The sequence below is a fragment of the Thamnophis sirtalis genome, unplaced genomic scaffold, assembly GCF_051295495.1.
Source record: "Thamnophis sirtalis isolate CommonGarterSnake01/CBP01778 unplaced genomic scaffold, rThaSir2_p1.2 scaffold_4, whole genome shotgun sequence".
Taxonomy (NCBI): domain Eukaryota; kingdom Metazoa; phylum Chordata; class Lepidosauria; order Squamata; family Natricidae; genus Thamnophis; species Thamnophis sirtalis.
The window spans coordinates 139,672,807-139,695,189 of record NW_028261384.1 but is presented as its reverse complement, the minus strand read 5'-3'; the positions used below and the strand labels follow the sequence as shown (position 1 = coordinate 139,695,189).

The 22,383-nt window shown below is 50.3% G+C and overlaps 1 protein-coding gene across 3 annotated transcripts; it reads left to right on the top strand.

The window, feature by feature from the left end:
* The first annotated feature begins 5,697 nt into the window (after window positions 1-5,697).
* Window positions 5,698-22,028, top strand: TINF2 (TERF1 interacting nuclear factor 2). 3 transcript variants are annotated; one of them, XM_087714259.1, is made up of 10 exons: window positions 5,698-6,029; window positions 8,203-8,307; window positions 9,169-9,270; window positions 14,411-14,521; window positions 15,870-15,969; window positions 16,062-16,203; window positions 17,056-17,084; window positions 18,763-18,815; window positions 20,108-20,181; window positions 21,969-22,023. In XM_087714259.1, the coding sequence occupies exons 1-10, from the start codon at window positions 5,769-5,771 to the stop codon at window positions 21,988-21,990; spliced, it is 999 nt and encodes a 332-aa protein (XP_087570385.1). In that variant the 5' UTR covers window positions 5,698-5,768; the 3' UTR covers window positions 21,991-22,023. The 3 variants fall into 3 exon arrangements, with proteins under 3 accessions (XP_087570385.1, XP_087570386.1, XP_087570387.1); XM_087714260.1 differs by lacking the exon at window positions 21,969-22,023 and having other exon boundaries at window positions 5,704-6,029; window positions 20,108-20,185; XM_087714261.1 differs by lacking the exon at window positions 20,108-20,181 and having other exon boundaries at window positions 5,746-6,029; window positions 21,969-22,028.
* The last annotated feature ends 355 nt before the right edge of the window (window positions 22,029-22,383 follow it).

The window sequence follows — 22,383 nt, the reverse complement described above, 5'->3', positions numbered from 1 at the left end:
CAGACTGAGAGGAGGGTTAGACCCAGGGGTCAAGTTCAGCCATCATTAAACTGACATCAGATCTGATTCCACGCAGGGATTGCCAAGATGTTGTTCCTAATAAATGACTGGATTTGTTTTGAATCTTGGCTCGAGGCTCATAAGTTAATTAGGGCGTCTTTCAGAAACCTGACAAGAGAGTTTGACACAGAGGCTCCCCTCTCCTGCTGCCATCAGAACGGAGGGACCACTTTCAGTTTTTACATATCACTCTGGTCACTTTTAATTCTTTGCTGCAACTATAAAATTCAGAATTGCGAGTCAGAATACCGGCTGCCCTTTGTCGGAAATGGCACCATCGTTGTTTGGTTACCCAACCACAAATTTGTGCAACTCTTTTTAAAGCTGCTCAACCTTCGGCAAAATGTTGAGTCCACCCTTCCAGTTCTCTATTTTTATGATCACTGAACTAAGCATTTCTGGGGGGGAAAAAACCTTCTCAAGAAAACTGCAGGGACTTCCCAGGCTGCCTTTTAAGAACTGGACGCGATTGAACGGAAGAAATATGTACGATACTCATCTATAAACCCCTCTATGGATAAGCTGACCCTCAAATGTTTATCCCAAATATCAGGAAAAACAGATAAACCCCTGGATTACCTAGGGGAGTGACGGCAAACCTTCTTCTTACGGCGTGCCAAAATGCCGTACACACACACACGATCGCATGTACGTGGTTGCCCACTCAATCTCCCCACCCACACACCTGCGCATGCACGCGCGACCCATCCCCAGGCTCTGGAGGCTTTCCTGAAGCCTGGGGAGGGTGAAAAAGGCTTCCCCTGGCATCCCGGAGGCCCTCCAGAAGTCAGAATTGGATCGTTTCTGAACTTCCGGTTGGCCTGTTGGGATCGTTTTACGCCCTCCGGAGCCTTAGGGAAGCCTGGGGAAGGCGGAAACGGCCTCTCCTGACCCTCCAGAAGGGCAAAAAATCAGCTGGCTGATACGTGCATGCGCCGGAGCTGACCATTGGCGTGCCACGAAATATATCTCCGCGTGCCACGGAGCATGCCATCACTGAGTTAGGGTTAGGGTAACTGTCGCGCAAATCAGCTGAGAGGATATAGGTAAGTAAAGCGCAGGAGCGGGTAGGCGGTCCCACCTGATCGTCGGAGCTCCCAAACTCCCCAGCTGATCGCTCGAACCGTTCCAAACCGGCTGAATCCCCCCGCCCCCTGCCTAAGATGAAACCAACTGTAAAAACGTAAAACAATATAAAATTTTTAGGGTAGTCTTATCTGCAGGTGATGTATTTTTCAAAGTATTTTGATAGCTTTATTCAAGGGTCCCACGGATGTTATACCCAAGTCCGTGTAATCATTATGAGACGTCTTACCGGAGAGCAATCTTGCAAATTGGATGTATGTTTGATGCAAACGGATTTTCTCTTGCAACAGCCTCAGAGGGGATGTTTTCTCTTCCCCCTTACGGTCCAAGGGCTCAGAAAGAGCCGCCCCCTCTCAAAATAATCAGATGTTTAATGTGGTTGAAAAAGGGGGAAGTAAGACAAAAAGAAAGATTTCTTCCCACGGGACAAAGTGCCCGTTACGTCTTCCAAGATCTGGAGAGAGCCGCCGACTTGGCTGACTATAAAAAGGGTTCCTGGTCACCATAAACTGACTTAATTTATTGCTTTAATTTTTATAGCTGCTCTTCTCGTATTCCTGACCCTGGGGAAACACAAGAAAACAGTAGCAAAACACACAAAACCACCTACAAATTATGCAAGCCACTAAAAAGAATCGAAAGTTGTAGATTTGAGGTGAGCGATTCTAGATTTCTCCAGCAAGAAAAGGCAGCCTGAGGTCACCTCCTTGGAGAAGAGGACAGACCAGCTAGAAGGCATCTCCAAGCAGCTGGTTAAATCATGGTTTTTGCTGGCTAATTTTTTTCAGAAGTGGGTTGCCATTGCCTTGTAGGAAATTAGCACCCTGTTGTGGCCCGGCAGGAGCTGTTGGAGCTGCAAACAAACTCCGACAGCGAGGGGCCCTATGAGTCGGCTCTGGAAGACGTGGAGGACCCTGGACAGGGTTCAGACTCCGAGCAGGGACCAGAGAGGCTGGTTATTCACCAGGAGGCACCTGAGGCATGGAGCAGCGGTGAAAGCCAAAGGGCGTTGGTCCCTGACGTCAGGCCCTGGAGCAGTGGGGAGGAGCTAAGGGAGTGAAGACGCCAGGCGAAGACTGGCAGATAAGCGCCAACAGCAACTATGGAGATACAGAAGATAATTGGACCCAGGTGGTTGTAATGAGGCTCCTCCCAAGAGAGTATATAAGGAGAGACTTTGGGAGGAGGCTGTTTGCAGGATTCAACTAATATACTAATGCTGAAGAAGCTCTCGTGTGTATTTCTTATCTTGGAAGCCTGGATTGCTGCCAAAGTCTTGTCGGTGTGTTAATTTACTGTGAATAAATTGTCTAGCAGTAATTTTGTGTCAGAGTGCCTCGGGGAACAGAGGGGGGGGTCAGAATAGCACCCATTCATCTAGAAAAATGAAATATTTTAGGAAATATGAAAAAAGGGCAGAATAGTACATTTCCCTGGATGAGAAAAGGAGAAACGTGTTTTAAAGACAAAGCTGCTCCCCGCAGCTTCCTGCCCCAGCCTCCCACCTTTGTCAATGGACCATTAGGGCCTGAGCCAGACTATTCTACATAACAAAGATCTGCCACCTTCAGGCAGAGCCATAGGAGGAATCCCAAAGACCTTTCATTACATCATCACCCAGCAACAGCTCAACCAAGCTTGGGACTCAAAAGACAGCCAGTTGGGCAATTCTGGGAGTTGAAGTCCACCTGGGCAATTCTGGGAGTTGAAGCCCGGCTGGGGAATTCTGGGAGTTGGAATCCGGCTGGGGAATTCTGGTAGTTGAAATCCGGCTGGAGAATTCTGGCAGTTGAAGTCCGGCTGGGGAATTCTGGGGGTTGAATTCCAGCCAGGGAATTCTGGGAGTTGAAGTCTAGCTGGGGAATTCTGGGAGTTGGAGTCCGGCTGGGGAATTCTGGGGGTTGAATTCCAGCTGGGGAATTCTGGGAGTTGGAGTCCGGCTGGGGAATTCTGGGAGTTGAAATCCGGCTGGGGAATTCTGGAAGTTGGAATCCGGCTGGGGAATTCTGGCAGTTGAAATCCAGCTGGGGAATTCTGGCAGTTGAATTCCAGCTGGGGAATTCTGGCAGTTGAAATCCAGCTGGGGAATTCTGGGGGTTGGAGTCCGGCTGGGGAATTCTGGGGGTTGAATTCCAGCTGGGGAATTCTGGGGGTTGAATTCCAGCTGAGGAATTCTGGGAGTTGGCGTCCGGCTGGGGAATTCTGGCCGTTGGAAGTCCGGCTGGGGAATTCTGGAAGTTGGAGTCCGGCTGGGGAATTCTGGCCGTTAGAAGTCCGGCTGGGGAATTCTGGGAGTTGAAGTCCGGCTGGGGAATTCTGGGAGTTCACCTAACTTAAAGTTGTCAAGGTTGAAAAGTATCACTCTGGACTTGTGGTAGAGTCCTTCCTCTTGCAGAGTCTGTTGTGCAGACCAGCTTTGGTGCAATAAACTAGCTTTGCAGGCCAGTATGCCTGGGAAGGAGAGATCCTGGGATTTCTTTCGGAAGACTCAAGGCACAGGCTCTCCTCGTCGTTCTCCCCACACAACAACCCTGTGAGGGAGGCTTCAGAATTGTTGTGGGGAGAACAGCAAGGAGAGCCTGCGCCTTGAGTTTTGGAATGGAAGGCGGGCCAGAAACCAAACAAAATAAAAAAGGATAAATGTCGGGCATGAATTTAGTCCCCAAACCCCATGAGCATCCAAACACGAAGGACTACACCTCCCATCAGCTCGCAGGACACCTGCAAGAAGGTAGATGCCCTGCTGGTGTTATCCTACAAACAGCCACCAGGGGCCGCTGCCGCTCAAGCTAAGGAGGGAAGAAGAGCCGGTCCCCAAACCGGAAGTGACGATTCCGGCGGGGCGACGCGCGGCGGGTCTCCATGGAAACAGAGCGGGAGTTCAGGTTCGGGGGTGCGCGGAGGCCTGGGATGAATCCCGAAGCGGAAGGCCGGGCGGAAAGCAATTTTACCCTCCCGTTTGTGGGGATGGTTTAAAAGCGGGGCGGAGGACTTGAGGGGAGCGGCAGGGCGTCAAGCTGTCAAAAGCGGATGTGAAAGGGTGAAGGCCGTGGGGGGGGCGGAGCTTCCGCTAGTGAAGGTAGAGCTCAAAAAAGGCGGGCTTGGGAGGGCCGGCGCGAGTAAGGATTGGGGCAGGCGGCCTAGGGGGCGGGGCCTCCGCGCGGGGAGGGACCGAAGGGGAGTAATAGGCGGGGGGGAGCGCGAAGAAGGCGTGGTTTCGGGGGCGGGGCCTTTTCTGAAGCGCGAATCAAGATTGGGACCGGCTGTCTACGGGGGCGTGGCCTCGGGGAGGGACTGAGGGGGAGTAGTGAACGGGAAGGCGCGTGAGGAAAGTGAGATTTCCCGTCGGGCGGAACCTTTGCCGGAGCTGGAGTCAGGATTGAGGGGTGGGGGCGCTGTGTAGGGGCGTGGCCTGCCCGGGAGGGGGTGTTGTTGCGAGGAGCGCGTGGCATTCCTTTGAGCGCGAAGGCGGCGGGACTGAGGGGGAGCAGCGTGCGGAAGGCGTGGCTGAGGGGGGCGGAGCCTTTGCCAGAGCGCGAGTCAGGATTGGGGCCCGCTGTCTGGGGAGCGTAGCCTGCGCGGGGGTGGGGGGGTGTTGTTGCGAGGAGCGCGTGGAGCAACAAAAAGGCGGGACTGAGGGGGAGCAGCGTGCGGAAGGCGCGGCTGCGGGGGGGGCGGAGCCTTTGCCAGAGCGCGAGTCAGGATTGGGGCCCGCTGTCTAGTGGGCGTGGCCTGCGCGGGGGTGGGGAGGTGTTGCGAGGAGCGCGTGGAGCAACAAGAAGGCGGGACTGAAGTGGAGCAGCGTGCGGAAGGCGTGGCTGAGGGGGGCGGAGCCTTTGCCGGAGCGTGAGTCAGGATTGGGGCCCGCTGTCTAGTGGGCGTGGCCTGCGCGGGGGTGGGGGTGTTGCGAGGAGCGCGTGGAGCAACAAGAAGGCGGGACTGAAGCGGAGCGGCGTGCGGAAGGCGTGGCTGAGGCGGGCGGAGCCTTTGCCAGAGCGCGAGTCAGGATTGGGGCCCGCTGTCTGGGGGGCGTAGCCTGCGCGGGGGTGGGGGGTGTTGTTGCGAGGAGCAACAAGCCTTTGCCAGAGCGCGAGTCAGGATTGGGGTCCGCTGTCTAGTGGGCGTGGCCTGCGCGGGGGTGGGGGTGTTGCGAGGAGCGCGTGGAGCAACAAGAAGGCGGGACTGAAGCGGAGCGGCGTGCGGAAGGCGTGGCTGAGGGGGGCGGAGCCTTTTCCACAGCGCGAGTCAGGATTGGGGCCCGCTGTCTAGTGGGCGTGGCCTGCGCGGGGGGTGGCGGGTGTTGTTGCGAGGAGCGCGTGGAGCAACAAGGCGGGACTGAGGGGGAGCAGCGTGCGGAAGGCGTGGCTGAGGGGGGGCGGAGCCTTTGCCGGAGCGTGAGTCAGGATTGGGGGTCCGCTGTCAAGAAGGCGTGGCCTCTGCGGCGGTGCGGGGCAGGTGTTTCGAGGAGCGCGTGACCTCCCTTGGAGCGCGAAGAAAGGCGGGAACGAGGGCGAGCGAGGAGGAGCGCGACGAAGGCGTGGTTTCTGGGCGCGTGGCCGCAGCGCGAGTCGGGATTGGGTGGCCGCTGTCGAAGGGGCGTGACATACCCGGAGCGTGCCGCGATGGGCGTGGCCCCCGCGTGGGCGTGCTGTGGCGGCGTCTCTTCCATGGGCGACGATCTTCCGGGCGAGGCGGCCTGCGAGAGGCCCTGCCCCGCCGAGGCCCTGCGAGTGGTGGCGGCCGCCGCCTGGCACGTAGTCTGCGCCCGCCGCTTCCCGGACTTCCCGCGGGCCCTGACCTTCCTGGAGAACGTGGCCGTGGCGGCGCCGGACCTGGTGCCCTTCCGGCACCTGATCAAGCTGCGCCTGGGGCTGCAGGCCAAGGTGAGCTGAGGGGGATGATGGGCTTTGGAGTCGAATGGTGCTTCGGGACCCCAAAGAGAAACTCCCCCTGTGGGAGTCGTTGAACCAGGAGATGAAGCTATAGAGGGGGCGTTTCTCCGTATCTGCAACTTTAAGACTGGGGGGGGGGTGGCGGTGGATTCTGGGCCTCTTAAAAGTTGCTGAAGGTGAGAAACACTGGACTGGAGAGTCCAAATGGGCCTCCTTAACACTGATAAATCTATTACAAGAGGAGAGATGAATAGAGAAAAGAAAATATAGAGGAGAAGAGAAGAAAATATAGAGAAGAGGAGAGAGAAGAGGAGAGGAGAATAGAGAAAAGAAAATATAGAGGAGAAGAAAATATAGAGAAGAGAGGGAATAGAAAGGAGAGGAGGGAAGAGAAGAGAGAAGAAAATAGAGGACAGGAGAAGAAGAGGGAAGAGGAGGGAAGAGAGAGAAGAAAATAAAGGAGAGAAGAACAGAAGGGGAGAGAAGACAGAATATAGAGGAGAGAAGAGAATATAGAGGAGAGAGGAGAGGAGAAAATATAGGAGAGGACAGAAAGGAGAAGAGAAAAGGAGAGAGGAGAGGAGAATAGAGAAAAGAAAATATAGAGAAGAGAGAAGAAAACAAGAGGAGAGAATAGAAAGGAGAAGAAGAAAATATAGAGAAGAGGAGAGAGAATAGGAGAGGAGAATAGAGAAAAGAAAATATAGAGGAGAAGAGAAGAAAATATAGAAAAGAGAAGAGAGGGAATAGAAAGGAGAGGAGGGAAGAGAAGAGAGAAGAAAATAGAGGACAGGAGAGAAAGGAGAAGAAGAGAAGAGGAGGGAAGGGGAGACAAGAGAGAGAGGAAAATAAAGGAGAGGAGAACAGAAGGGGAGAGAAGACAGAATATAGAGGAGAGAAGAGAATACAGAGGAGAGAATAGAGGAGAGGAGAAAATATAGGAGAGGACAGAAAGGAGAAGAGAAAAGGAGAGAGGAGAGGAGAATAGAGAAAATAAAATATAGAGGAGAAGAGAGAAGAAAACAAGAGGAGAGAATAGAAAGGAGAAGAGAGAAGAAAATAGAGGGCAGGAGAGAAAGGAGAAGAAGAGAATATGAGAGAATAGGGAAGAGGAGAGAAGATGAGAGGAAAGAAGAAAGTAAAGGAGGGGAGATAAGATAGTATGGAAGAGAAGAAGAAGATATAGAGGAGAGAGAACAGGAGAGGAGGGGAGAAAATATAGGAGAGAAGAGGGAATATAGAAGAGAAGAAAATATAGGAGAATAGAGAGGAGAGAATAGAGAACAGGAAGAAAGGAGAGGAGAGAAAGGAGAGAAGAAGAAGAGAGAAGAGGGAATATAGAAGAGAAGAAGAAAATATAGAGGAGAAGAGAGAAGAGAATAGGAGGGAAGAGAGGAAAAGAAAATATAGAGAAGAGGAGAGAAAAGAGGAGAGCAGGGAAGAGAAGAGAAGAGAGGATTGAATGGAATGGAATTCTTTATGGGTCAAGGATGATTGGAAATTCAAGGAAATTCATCTCCGGTGCTGCATAAACTCTCACTGTACATAAAAGCTAGAAGTCATAAAACATGATCACGGTCATCATAAAAATACATTCCTCCCAAATCCAAAGCTTCCACACACCCTGGGACAGTCCCAGGAGACTCAATAAGCCATCGACATAAATCATACACGAGGAAGGTAAATCAAACAATATAAACCGTAAAGATACAACGCCGTGGTCCTAAAGTGGAAAAGGAGGCAGGGGATAGGAAGGACGAGAAGAAGGATAGTAATGCAGCCTTAGTAAATAGTTGGACGGTGTTGTGGGAAGGAGTCGTTGAGGAAAGGGATCCGGCAGGGAGGAAAAACTGTCCTCAACAAGAGTTGACTTAGTCACCGTCTGATGTTACAACAGCACCGGGGGGGGGGGGGAGCTGTGCTGGCTGGGGAATTCTGGGAGTTGAAGTCCACCCCATGTTAAAAGCTGCCCAGATGGAGAAACAGGTGGGCTAAAAGGAACAGGATTTGCCATCCGCCTGCTCCCACTTTACTCATATTGAGTTAGTTAGTGGGAGCCGGTTTGAACCTCTCTCTTTTTTTTAAAATTAAAAAACATTCCGAGGTTTTTTCCAAGGAAGATCATCCTCCACAAACCCCCTCCTGCTTTCTCCTTTTCCCCCAGATTGTCATGAACATGTTGCAGGAAGACCACCCCCCTGGGAAAATCTACGATGCTATGGATGTCTACTTTCCAGAGAATGAGCCCCCCCTCCATCACTCCAAAGCTGTGAGTCTCTCTCTCTCTCTGTCCGTAGAAATGATCCCACCGTAGCATCCTCCATACGGTCCTCCTGGATAATCCCCTTTCCCTCTGACTTAAGGAGATTCTCCCCCCACTTTCCCTCCCTCTTTCAGTCTCTGTGTTTTTCTGTGTCTATCCCTCCCTCCCTCTCTTTCTCCCTCCCTCTCTCTGTCTCTCTCCGTCCCTCTCTCTCCCTCTCTCTGCCTTTCTGTCTCTGTGTCTTTCTCCCTCCCCCCTCTCTGTCTTTCTGTCTCTCTCTTTCTTCCTTTCTCCCTCCCACCCTCTCTCTGTCTTTCTGTCTCTCTGTGTGTCTTTCTCTCTCCCTCCCCCCTCTTGTCTTTCTATCTCTGTCTTTCTGTCTCTCGCTTTCTCTCTCCCTCCCTCTCTTTCTGTCTCTTTCTCTCCCTCTCTCTGTCTTTCTGTCCCTTTCTTCCTCCCTCTCTCCCTCCGTCTTTCTATCTCTTTCTGTCTCTCGCTTTCTCTCTCCCTCTCTTTCTGTCTCTTTCTCTCCCTCCCTCTCTGTCTTTCTGTCTCTTTCTTCCTCCCTCTCTCTCCCTCCCTCTGTCTTTCTATCTCTGTCTTTCTGTCTCTCCCTGTCTTTCTCTCTCCCTCCCCCCCTCTGTCTTTCTATCTCTGTCTTTCTGTCTCTCGCTTTCTCTCTCCCTCCCTCTCTCTTTCTGTCTCTTTCCCTCCCTCCCTCTGTCTTTCTCTCCCTTTCTTTCTCCCTCCCTCTTCCTCCCTCTGTCTTTCTCTCTCCCTCTCTCTCTTTCTCTTTCTGTCTCTCTCTCTCTGTCTCACACTCACTCTGAATTATGTCCTTCCATCTCTTTTTTCCCTCGTCCATAGACACCTCAGGACCTGGACAATATACAAGAATCCCAAGAAAACTTCAGAATTTTGGTCCTCCAGTTGCTGAGTGACGGCAAGCAGAAGGAAAAATATGTGCAGGTAAGGCTGGGAGGACAAAGGTTTCTACAGAAGTCTGGAAGCCCTTTGTCTCTCTCTCTCTCTTTTCTCTTCCTCTATTTCTGTCTCTCTTCATCCCCATCATTTCTATAATCACCTCTCATCCGTCCATCCATCTCTGTCTGTTTCAATCTTCATCACTATTATTTCTATAACTACCTATCATCCATCCATCTGTCTGTCTCTGTCTGTCTAATATCTATCTGTCTATCTGCAGTATCTATCTATCTCTCATTTCTCTCTATTTATCTGTCTACGATATCTGTCTATTATCCAACTCTATCTATAGTATCTGTCTCTTCTCTCATCTATATCTCTCTATCTCTGTCTATTTCAAACATCACCATCATTTCTAAAACTACCTATCATCAATCCATCTGTCTGTCTCTGTCTATCTATCATCTGTCTGTTATCTATCTTATAGAATCTATCTCTCATTTCCCGTTTTCTCTTATCTACCTACTTATCTCTTTGTTTATTATCCAACTATCTATCGATCGTATCTATCTCTCATTTCTCTGATCTATATCTGTCTATCTCTTGTCTATTTCAATCTTCATCATCATCATTTCTATAGCTACCTATCATCCATCCATCTATCTGTCTGTCTATATCTGTCTATAGTATTATATATCTATCTATCGTATCTCTATCCCTCATTTCTCTATTCATCCATCCATCTACTTATCTATCTATCTTATCTCTTTGTCTATTATCCAACTATCGGAGACTACAATTGGTCCAGAATGCAGCCGCGCGAGCGATACTGGGTGTACTGAGATACACCCTTGTTACACCTATCCTCCGCGAGCTGCACTGGCTCCCTATTGGTCTCCGAACACGCTTCAAGGTGCCGGTTATCACCTTTAAAGCCCTACATGGCTTAGGACCTGGATATCTACGAGACCGCCTCCTGCCACATACCTTCCAGCGTCCGATAAGATCTCACAGGATGGGCCTTCTCCGGGTGCCGTCGACTAAACAATGCCGTCTGGCGGCTCCTCGGGGGAGGGCCTTCTCTGTAGCTGCCCCGGCCCTATGGAACGATCTACCCCCAGAGATCCGGACCCTCCCCACTCTCTCGGCCTTCCGAAAGTCCACTAAGACCTGGCTATTCTGGCAGGCCTGGGGGCTGTTGATCCTTGATTGAGTTCCAGCCCCACTAAGGTTGAGTGCAGGTTGTGTTCTTTTAACTTGCTTGTCTTTGTATTTTAATTTATTTATTTTTTTAGTATTTTTAAAACTGTTTTTATGCAAGCCGCCCGGAGTCCTTCGGGATTGGGCGGCCTACAAATTCATTAAATCTTGAATCTATCTATCTAATCTCTTTTCCCTCTCTCACTTCCTCTCTCTGTCTCTCTCCTCCTCCATCTCTTCTAATTTTTATTGAGATTATCAACATAGAAGTGAAACTAAAAGAAGAAGAAGAAAAGGCGTTAATCTTCCCACTCTTTTCAGCGCAACCGAACCCAGCTAATACATTTTCAGCCTCAAGGTTTTTTTCCCCACTTTCGCCCACTTTAATCTCTAACCGGCCCTTACAATGGTGACAATCCTCTCTCATCCACAAATCCCAAAGGCAGAATTTAATTCCCCCCACCCCTATGGTCTGGAGGCCAAAATCTACCGGCGGTTTGCAAACCAGAAACAAAGCTGGGTTGACTTTGGTGTCTTTTTTTCCCCACTTTGGCCCCTGAGGCATTCTTGCTACTACGGGGAGCCCTTGAACCCCAGACAAACAGGTCAGGGTGAAGGAAACCAGTTGCCTCCTTCGCCCAATGGGGTGAACTGAATACCTTGTCTTCGGGGTGAGTCCCCTTCGGGGAAAAGGGCGGCATAGAAATATAATCAATTCAATTCAATTGTCTTCAAAGGACTACTTTTTAAAGAGGCTGCTCCAAGGCTGGACAGGTGTTTGGCGTTCAAATGATCGAGCCCGGTGTGTAGGGAAATTCTCCATCATCCAGGTTGTCCCAAAGGTGCTTTTTTTCCCCAAGAGGGAACTCGACTTTCTGGTTTTTCTTTTGAAGACCTTTCGCTTCTCATCCAAAGAAGCTTCTTCAGCTCTGACTGAATGGTGGGAAATGGAAGGATTTATCCTCCTTGTAGACGGCTGGTCATTTCCATTCTTTTGTTGTTAGTTGCGAAGTCGTGTCCGACCCATCGCGACCCCATGGACCACGTTCCTCCAGGCCTTCCTGTCCTCTACCATCCTCTGGAGTCCATTGAAGCTCACGTCGGCTGCTTCAGTGACTCCATCCAGCCACCTCCTTCTCTGCCGTCCCCTCCTTCTTCTTTTGCCCTCCATCGTTCCCAGCATGAGGCCCTTCTCCAGGGAGTCCTTCTTCCTTCTCCTTAGGTGGCCAAAGTCTTTGAGTCTCATCTTTAGGATCTGGCCTTCTAAAGAGCAGTCAGGGCTGATCTCCTCTAGGACTGACCGGTTGGATAGCCTTGCAGTCCAAGGGACTCAATGCAGGAGTCTTCTCCTCCAGCACCAGAGTTCAAAGGCCTCCATTCTTTGGCGCTCAGCCTTCCTTATGGTCCAACCTTCACAGCTGTCCATTGCAACTGGGAAAACCATAAGCCTTGATTATACACACTTTTGTTGGCAGGGTGATATCTCTGCTTTTTAGTCTGCTGTCTAGATTTATCATAGTTTTGCTCCCCAAGCGTTGTTTAATTTTGACCTACACAGCCTCTTTAACCTCTCTTTCAAACCAGCAATCCTCTCTGCCCCAAATATGGACTTTGTTGTCTTCAAAATACCAATAGTATTTAGACTTATATACCACTTCACAGTGCTTTTACAGCCCTCTCTAAGCGGCTTACAGAGTCAGCCTCTTGCCCCCAACAATTTGGGTCCTCGCTTTACCCACCTCGGAAGGATGGAAGGCGGCGTCAACCTTGAGCCTGGCGAGATTTATTTATTTTTATTTTATCAATTTCATATATACATTCACAATTATATGATCTCATAACTGTTATTAATAATATGTATTTATAACAATTTTTCCTACTGTTGACAATATACTCGAAGATTGCTTTTTTAACATCCCATAGATCCATCTTATCTTACAACGGTCCTACTTCTTCTTCCCTCCCTCCCTCTTTCCTTCCCTCGTTTCTTCTCTCCTACTCCCCTTCTCTCCTTCCTTCCCTCCTTCCTTCCTTCCCTCCTTTCTTTTCTCCTTCTCTCCTTCCTTTCCCCCTTCCTTCTCTCCTACATTCCCTCCTTCCTTTCCTCCTTTCTTCTCTCCTCTCCTTCCTTCCCTCCTTTCTTCTCTCCTTCCTTCCCTCCTTGCTTCCCTCCCTCCTTCCCTCCCTCCTTCCTACCCCCCTTTCTTCTCTTTCTTCTCTCCTTCCTTCCTCCTCTCCTTTCCCTTCTCTCCTTCCCCTTCCTCCCCTTTACCCTTCCCCTCTTCTTCCCATTCCTTCCCTCTTTCCGACTCTTACATTCCCTCCCATTCTTCCTCTGGCCTGGCGAGATTTGAACTGCCAGATGGCAAGGCAGTCGGCCGAAGCAGCCTGCAGTACTGCACTCTTAACAACTCCGCCATCGCAACTCAAGAGTGTGACCTGTGTCTTTTAAACGCAGCTAGGCGGCTGAATCTAATCCTGATGGGTTTGTTCTACTACGTTGTGCCATAGATTTGTGGCTGTTTTGTTTCCCCAATGTACAGATCTTCTCTCTGCATTGAACTGTGCATATATCATGTTGCTCAGTTTCTGGGTGTTTTTATTCTTTTTTTTTTTCAATATATTTTTTATTATTTTTACATTTAAAGCAATGCAGTACTGCAAAATCGGCATGTCTATACATTCACATTATATACAGCTAGTGACAACTATTGACAGTTAGCCTACTTAATACATTATCGAACCTTCTGTCCAATCACAATATATACAGTTTGTTCCAGTCTTGTCAACTTGTCTTATAACAGTCATAAAATCTGTTCCAGACTTCAAAATATTCTGATTCCCCTTTATTTTTAAGTTTAAGTTAAGCCTATCTGCTTCCGCACATGCCAACACTTTTCTGATTATATCTAGCTCTGATGGTGTATTTTCTTTTCCCCAATATTGTGCATAAGTTATGCGCGCCGCAGTTACTGAGCCGAGGTGGCGCAGTGGTTAAATGCAGCACTGCAGGCTACTTCAGCTGACTGCAGTTCTGCAGTTCGGCGGTTCAAATCTCACCGGCTCAGGGTTGACTCAGCCTTCCATCCTTCCGAGGTGGGTAAAATGAGGCGAGATGGCGCAGTGGTTAGGGTGCAGTACTGCAGGCCACTTCAGCTGACTGTTATCTGCAGTTCAGCGGTTCTAATCTCACCGGCTCAAGGTTGACTCAGCCTTCCATCCTTCCGAGGTGGGTGAAATGGGGACCCAGACTGTGGGGGCGATATGCTGACTCTGTAAACCGCTTAGAGAGGGCTGAAAGCCCCATGAAGCGGTATACAAGTCTAACTGCTATTGTTATTGCTAGTTAGTACATGAATAATTAAGTAAAGTGTATCTTTCTTAAACCCCTCTGGTATTATACCTAGGAGAAAAATTCCCGGTTTAAACAAGATTTGGTCTCCCACCATTTGTTCTAACCATGATTGAATCATTTTCCAATAATTTTTTTGCCTCATTGCACGTCCACCACATATGATAAAAAGTGCCTGGTGTTTTTTTTTTACACTTCCAACAATTTGGGGCCAGATTTTAAGGGTGTTTTTATTCTTGGGGTGGACAAGCGAATGCCTTTGATCTATCCCTGGGTTTGAAGTGTGTTAACCCTGTGTTAACCAGAAAGCCCATTCGCCTCTTGATTTGATTTGATGAATTTATAGGCCGCCCAATCCCAAAGGACTCCGGGCGGCTTACAGAAAATGAATTTTAAAAAGTAAAGAGTTAAAAAACGGAGGAAGGAACAGATTAAAAAAAAAAAAACACATCATGCACCCAGTCTAATCGGGGCTGGACCTCGGTCATGAGATCAACAGCCCCCAGGCCTGCCGGAAGAGCCAGGTTCTGCAAAAAGCACCTTTGGGACTACAAAGCCAGGTGTGCTGGGCATCCCTGTGGGCCTTGATACAATAAAGACTGTCTTGTTTGTGTGTGTGTGTGTGGCTTTTAGGAACACCTGGAAACGGATTACGGGGAAGTTTTCATGGAAGAGGTGGAGAATCTCTTCTGCGATTATCTCCACGAGATGGAACAAATCCTCCCACAGCCCCAATTCCAGATGGTAAGAAAAGGGGGAAGGAAAAAATCCACGAGTCGGAACGATAGCCGATGGGGGTTGAAAGGAAGGGCAGTTTGGGGCAATGGCCTTGCACATGGGGCTTTGTACCCTCTCCCCCCTGCTCCCCTCCCCCCCCCAAAAGCCACCAGCCTTGGCTGAACGAATTCCAGGTAGCCTTCGACTTATGACCAACATTTATATCGCTAAGTGAAATGTCTCTTCAGTGAGATTGGCCCCATTTTACGACCTTTCCTTTGTCGACACCGTTAAGTGAATCCCTGCCGTTGTTAAGTCAGTAACTGGGAGTTCCAGTGCCGCCTTAGGCATGCAAGCAGCTGGGCGATTTTGGGCCAATCGCCAGGAGACTTGGGAGTTCTAGTTTTATCGTAGGCAGGAAAGACAACTGGGTGGCTTTGGGCCAATCACCAGGAGACTGGGAGTTCTAGTCCTCTCTTAGGCACGAAACCCAACCGGGTGACTTTGGATCAATTACTAGGAGACGGGGAGTTCTAGTTCTGTCTTAGGCATGAAAGCCAGCTCAGTGACTGGGCCAATCACCAGGAGACTGGGAACTCTAGTCTTAGGCAAGAAAGCCAACTGGGTGACTGGGCCAATCACCAGGAGATTGGGAATTCTAGTCTTAGGCAAGAAAGCCAACTGGGTGACTGGGCCAATCACCGGGAGACTGGGAATTCTAGTCTTAGGCAAGAAAGCCAACTGGGTGACTGGGCCAATCACCGGGAGACTGGGAACTCTAGTCTTAGGCAAGAAAGCCAGCTGGGTGACTGGGCCAATCACCAGGCTGGGAATTCTAGTCTTACCATCACCCTGAAAGCCTGTGGCATGCCTTGAGGCCAGTTCCCCTCTCTCAGCCCAGCCCACCTCGCAAGGTTGTTGTTCTGAGTCACATAGGACGAGAAAAACCCACTGGAGATGTTCACCGTCTTGAGTGACTCGTTAAAACAATGCGGGCGAGATACAAACGAAAATCAAACACACACACACACCCAGATTGCAGGCACCTCCGACCTCCCCACACAAGGCTGCCCAGCCTTAACTCCTTGGAAGGCCGGGGGGGGGGGACGTCCCTGCCCCACTTTCAGGGAGGGGGGAGACTCTTCCATAGGGCCGGGGCAATGGCAGAGAAGGCCGCCAATCTCGGGTTTTTTTTAACCAACGCAGTTCCCAGCAGAGGGAGGTTTCTACCGGTACGGCCAAACCAATAGTAACTTGGCATCGTGGGTTGCTGGCAGTAAGCCACCCCTGGTCTCCAGCATCCCTACCCTGCCTTGGCCTTGTGCCCCCCTCCCATGGTGGAGAAAAGCCCCTTCCTCTCACCTTTCCTTCCCAGATCTTGGAGGCTGCCAGGATCCAATCCCCCAACCAGTTTCCCCAGCCCAGTGCCGCCATTCTAAAGAAGTACCTCATCGACGTGGGATACGAGTTGGCTGGTAAGTCTTTACGGGAGCCGCAGGAGGTGGTGGGTGGGGTGAGGTAGGGGGGTTCCTCTGTGGTCCCTTAACCTTCTCCCTCTGTCCTCCAGATGATGCCGAACCTCCCACCTCCCCTGCCCATTCCTCATGCACCCCGTGCCAGAGCGAGGGCGAAGACCCCCCGACGCCACCTCTCTCCCCACAGCTAGGCAGGAGCCGAAGTGAGGACTTCGCTTCCTGCAACTCAGAAGGGTAAGATCTTGGCCTGGGCAGGGAGTCCTCGACTTAACAGCGGCAGTTGGGGGCCAGAATTTCCGTCACTAAGCGAGGACATTGCTTGAGCGAGTCTTGCTCCCATTTTGCGCCCGAGTGGTTAAGGGAATCTCTGCAGATGTTCGTACAGATAGTCCTTGAGTTACGGCCACTACTGACCCACATTTCCGTTGCTAAGCGAGACATTTGTTGTAAGGGAGCCTTGCCCCATTTTGCGAACTTTCTCGCCACAGTCGTTAAGGGAATCATCACGGTTAATAAGTTATTCCCACGGTCGTTAAATGAATCTGGCTTCCCCCATGCTTGGCAGAGGGCCGCAAAAGGAATCACGTGAAACACCCCACCCCCGGGATTCTACGGCCGTCACAAATATGAGTCACTTGCCAAGTGTCCAAACTTTAATCGCATGACCGAGCCGAAGCTGCCATGGTCGTAACTGTGAAAAACGGTCACAAGTCGCTTTTTTTCAGTGTGGTTCTAACTTTGAATGGCCGCTAAACAAAGGGTTTTAAGACAAGGATTACCTGTAAGCGGGTCGTTAAGCGAATCCGGCTTCCTCCACTGACTTTGCTCGTCCGAAGGTCGCGAAAGAAAATGACCCTGTCACCGTCAGAAATACGAGTCAGTTGCCAAGCGTCTGAATTTTTATCGCGAGGGGGACGCTGCAACAGTTGTGCGGAAAATTAGTCCCTTTTTTTTCCCCAGGGCTGTTGTAACTTTGAACATTTGCTAAACGAACAGCCGTAAGTCGAGGACTCTTCCCTCCTGCTCCTTTTGCTTCCCTTGTTGCTTTTAAATGACTCACAGCATCCGCTTTGTTTTAATCTGCAGGGATTCGCACAGGGAGCCCTGGGAAACATGTAAGTTGTGTGATGATCCGCGGCTGACCAAATTTCCCTCAAAACTCCCACATTTCTGACAAGTTCCCAGAACAAATTGATCACACAAACACACACACACAGGAATCCAGGAAAGTGCAAACGTTCGGCACTCCACCCTCCAGGAATTCAGGGTTTGTTCCCGACAAATGCCCCTCCCCACAGTGTCTCCTTAAGGCTCAGTCCCCGGGTGTGCCTTGTTGAAGAGGAACAAGGCGCGTTCTTCCCGAGTGGTTGGGTCAGCCTGCTCTGTTCTCGCCTTCTCTCCACTCTCCGTGCTCTTGGATCAGGAGCGGGTGGTCCTTGCTCCTCGCATCGAGCTCCGTCTCTTGTGTTCACCGCTTAGCCTCTCCTGGTCATCCTGCCTCGCCCCCCCTCCTCCCTGCCTACAAGCCGTCTCAATCCTGAAAGGTCCTGGCCTGACTCGGCTTGCTCCTCCCCACCTTCCAACGAGAGAGAAGTGAGAAGTTTATTTATATGCCGCCCTTTTCCCTGGGGGGACTCAGGGCGGCTTACAACTCGAAAAGGGGGTGGGGGAAACAAACATTTAACACGTAGGACAATACGTCATTAAAAAACACAACATTCATACCATTCGGGTGGGTTACAGTCTTTAGCCCCAGGCCTGACGGGATAGCCAGATTTTGAGGGCTGTGCGGAAGGTCTGGAGGGTGGGGTGAGGGTACGAATCTCCACGGGGAGATCGTTCCATAGGGTCGGAGCTGCCACCAAGAAGGCTCTCCTCCGCGTGGTTGCCAGTCGACATTGACCGGCAGATGGGACTCGGAGGAGGCCTAATCTATGGGATCTAATAGGTCACGTGGAGGTGATTGGCAGTAGGCGGTCTCTCAAGTACCCAGATCCACTACCATGGAGGGCTTTGTAGGTGACAAGTAGCACCTTGAAGCGCACCCGGAGATCAACAGGTAGCCAGTGCAGCTCGCGGAGAATAGGTGTTACGTGGGTGAAGCGAGGTGCACCCGCAATCGCTCGCGCGGCCGCATTCTGGACTAGCTGAAGTCGCCGAATACCCTTCAAGGGCAGCCCCATGTAGAGCACATTGCAGTACTCCAGCCTAGAGGTCACAAGGATACAGGTAGTTCTCGACTAACGACCGCAATGGAGCCCCAAAATTTATGTTGTTAAGTGAGACGTTTGTTAAAGTGGGTTCTCTCCTTGGGAAATAAAATCATTTTCTTTCTTTTGTTCTTTTTCTTCCTTCCTCGTTTTCTTTGTTTCTCTTCCTTCTCTTTCTTCTCTGTTTCTTCCTCCTTTCTGTTTCTTTCTTTTTCTTCTTCCTTTTCTTTCTTCCTTCCCCTTTCTGTTTTCTTTTTTCTTCTTTCTTTCCTTTCTTTTTCTTTGTTTCTCTTCCTTTTTCTTCGTTTCTCTTCCTTTTTCTTCCATTTCTTTTCTTCCGTTTTCTTCCTCCCCCTTTCTGTTTTCTTTCTTTTTTCTTCCTTCTTTCTTTCCTTTTTCTTTTTTCTTCCTTTTTCTTTGTTTCTCTTCCTTTTTTTCCATTTCTTCCTTTCTTCCTTTTCTTTCTTCCTTCTGTTTTCTTCCCCTTTCTGTTTTCTTTCTTTTTTCTTCCTTCTCTTCCTTTCTATTTTTTTCTTTTTCCCTCCTTTCTTCTTCCTTTCTCTTTCTTTTCTTTTCTTTCCAGCTGAAGATCTGGTGCCAGATTCCGAAAGTGAAGGAAGCAGCTCCCCTTTTCAGGTGAGGAAGAAGCTGGTCGATGGTGGGATAGTGGGCAGGATAAAGACAAAACTTTGCTAGAAGGGGAAGAATAGAGGCGGGGAGGGGGAAACACTCTTGGCTTCCATACTGAAGGCCTGGACTCGGTGGCATTAAAGCCACTGTAACCCCATAGATTGTGGGATCCTCGGGGCTCACTGATCTTATTTGCTTTCTAGAAGACATTTCATGACCCAACTAGGTAACATCATCAGTGCTAAAAAGAGTGTGGAGGGGAGAAGGGGAAGAGAAGGACTATGGGGCCCTTGGGGCTCTCTGAACCTGGCTGTTTTCTTGCAGCCCTTTCATAACCCAACTAGGCAATGCCATCAGTGCTTGAAGGGAGTGGGGTGTGCAGAATGGAGAAGGGAAGTGAGGAGTTTGGGGGGGGGAAGGAATTGTGGGGATCTTGATGTTTCGACCTAGGCTTCCTGATACAGTAAAAAGCACCCAGTCCCCAAAACCCTCTTTATTTCAAAGGCTGTGAATTATATGAGTCCCAAATAGTTGTTAAGAGTCCTACAGTAGTCTGCCAAAGTCTTTCGGGATAAGGCTGATAAGCACCCACCTTTATCTCCCTTGAAACGCTGCCAAAGACTTAATTGTCAATTAGCTTGGCAAGCCCCCACAGAGCACAGAGTCCAAACGGAGCTTCAGAACATAAACTGACCAGCATGAACCAAGTTGCTTCCTGCAAAGGCTCACCTGCCTTTGCTCCTCCTTTAGGTCCTATGGGAGGGGCCAATCACCTCCAACCCTTACTCCCAAGTCGTCCCTTCTGTCCTAACCACTCTTGCCTTCTGGCAGCTCGGCGCATGCGCGCATTGGGAACAGGGGGAGCCTGCTCCTCTGCCTCGCTGCTGTCCCACTCTGGAGACTCCGGAGGCAGCACAGAACTCCCAGATGGCCCTGGCCCCCTCTCTGCCTCCGACGCAGAGCCCTCGTCCGAGCCTTCCCCAGACTCCAGGACTGGCCTATGTCCCTCCCCAGCCTCCTCACTGTCCGACTCTGCTGCCAGCTCCGCAGATGACCGCTGGACCACAATACTTGGTGCTAGCCTGGTTCTTTTCTTGCAGATGTCTCATGGCCCAACTAGGTAACATCATCAGTGCTAGAAGGTGGGGTTCCCTCTCTATTTACATACTTATTGGCTCCTTGGACCCCGCCTCTATCTCCTCCTTCCCAGATCCTGAGTTCGACAGATGCCTCCTTTGAGGCTGGACACCCTTAAAGAGGGGAGATGTAAAGTGTGCCTTCCTTTTCCCCCCCACCAGGGTGAATACCAGGGTACCCGTCTCTGTGCCCTCGTCCCTACCTTTCAGGAGTATCTCAGGGACAGCAGCAGCCAGTGAGTGAAGTCCATACCCCTTTAAAAGTTGCTAAACTCAAGAAACACCCCTGTACCCCAATACAGAGAGAGAGGGGGGCGGCAGTCCGAAATCTGGCCCAGCCTATCCTCTTTTCTGCAGCAGCCCCAGGTCAGCTGCACGCACATCCCAGACCAGGGTCCTCCAACCTGGGCAACTTTTCAGACTGGTGGACTTCAACTCCCAGAGTTCCCCAGCCAGCAATGTAGGGTAACTTTCCTAATAGACAGTGGGTATGCAGTAAGCGTAATATGACTTCAGCAAAGTGGGGAAAAAAAGAGCTGGCTGGGGGATTCTGGGAGTTGAAGTCCATAGGTCTTAAATCAGGGGTCTCCAACCGTGGTCACTTTAAGAATGGACTTCAACTCCCAGAATTCCTCAGCCAGCCATATAGGGTAACTTTCTTAATAGACGGTGGGTATGCAGTAAGCGTAATATGACTTCAGCAGAGTGGGGGAAAAGAGCTGGCTGGGGGATTCTGGGAGTTGAAGTCCATAGGTCTTAAATCAGGGGTCTCCAACCGTGGTCACTTTAAGAATGGACTTCAACTCCCAGAATTCCTCAGCCAGCCATATAGGGTAACTTTCTTAATAGACGGTGGGTATGCAGTAAGCGTAATATGACTTCAGCAGAGTGGGGGGAAAAGAGCTGGCTGAGGGATTCTGGGAGTTGAAGTCCACAGGTCTTAAATCAGGGGTCTCCAATCTTGGTCACTTTAAGAATGGTGGACTTCAACTCTGAGTTCCCCAGCCAGCAATGTAGGGTAACTTTCCTAATAGACGGTGGGTATGCAGTAAGCATAATATGATTTCAGCAGAGTGGGGGGAGGGGAAAGCTGGCTGAGGAATTCTGGGAGTTGAAGTCCACACGTCTTAAACCAGAGATCTGCAACTTGAAGACTGGTGGACTTCAACTCCCAGAATTCCTCAGCCAGCCATATAGGGTAACTTTCTTAATAGATGGTGGGTATGCACTAACGTAATATGACTTCAGCAGAGTGGGGGGGTGAAGCTGGCTGAGGAATTCTGGGAATTGAAATCCACAAGTCTTTACAAGTTGCCAAGATTGAAGACACACACACACACCCGACCCAGACAATTCTCCTTCGGCGAGGCAGGTCCTCGACTTCCACCATGTTTCCCCAATGCAAGCCATGGAAATCGACAGGTACTCCTCGACGTCCGGCCACCGTTCAAGTCCCCCCAAATTCCCGTGGCTAAGCGAGGCGCTGAGCTCTGCCCGCTTTTGCGACCTTTTCTGGCCCCCGTGGTTAAGTGAATCCCAGCAATTGTTAAAATTAGGAAGAAGAGAGTGGTTCGACAAATCTGGCTTTCCCATCGATTTTGCTCATCGGAAAGTCACCAAAGTGCCATTGAGTGATCCCGGGACCTTAAATACGAGTCAGTTGCCAAGCATCTGAATTTTGACCACAGGGATGCGACGGTCGTACGTTTGACGAAATGGTCCGAAGTCACTTTTTTTTTAGTGCCGTCGCTAACTTGGAACGAGCTGTAAGTCGAGGACTGCCTGCCTTTTAAGTGGAAGGCCACCATACCTGTCCTAACAATGAGGGACACCGATAGGGAGCTAAAACTTTACCTGCCGTCGTTTTCGGCCGTTCCTGAAGCTGGGGACCCCCAGTTCAACCCCCGTTACAAACGAAGGGTGCCTGGGAAGTCTAGTTTTGGGGACCAGGGGATGGGGAAAAGGTCGTGGGTCGTTCCCCTGTCTTTTTTAAAAATTTGGCTTTTAAAAAATTTCCTTCAAGGTTCGATAGTTCTACGTTTTGATTGATGTCTCCGGCATTGTGTTTGGGCACCTCCCCTCCAGCAAAGATTTCCCGCAGCCCGGAACTTTGCCAACAGTTTTTGAACCTTTATTCGGAAAACGCGAGGAGAGTTTTTGAGGCTCAGTTCGTCGGGCCGATGCGGAAGAGGAACCGGGGGCAACGGAGTCCCCGCCCGTCTCGGGCCAAGGCGATGGTTGAGCAGCTGGCTCCTTTTTTTTTCTCGAGTTGTCTCTCGCAGGGAACGTTCACGGCGAGCGTTCGAGGTTCCTTTTGGGAACGGGAATGTTTGAAAGTGCCAGAAAAATAAACGGGTTTACAGATCGGCTTTCTCGGCGTGGTCCTTGAGGGGTAGCTTCCTTGAAAGACGAAGGAGGAGGAGGACTGTGGGGTCCCG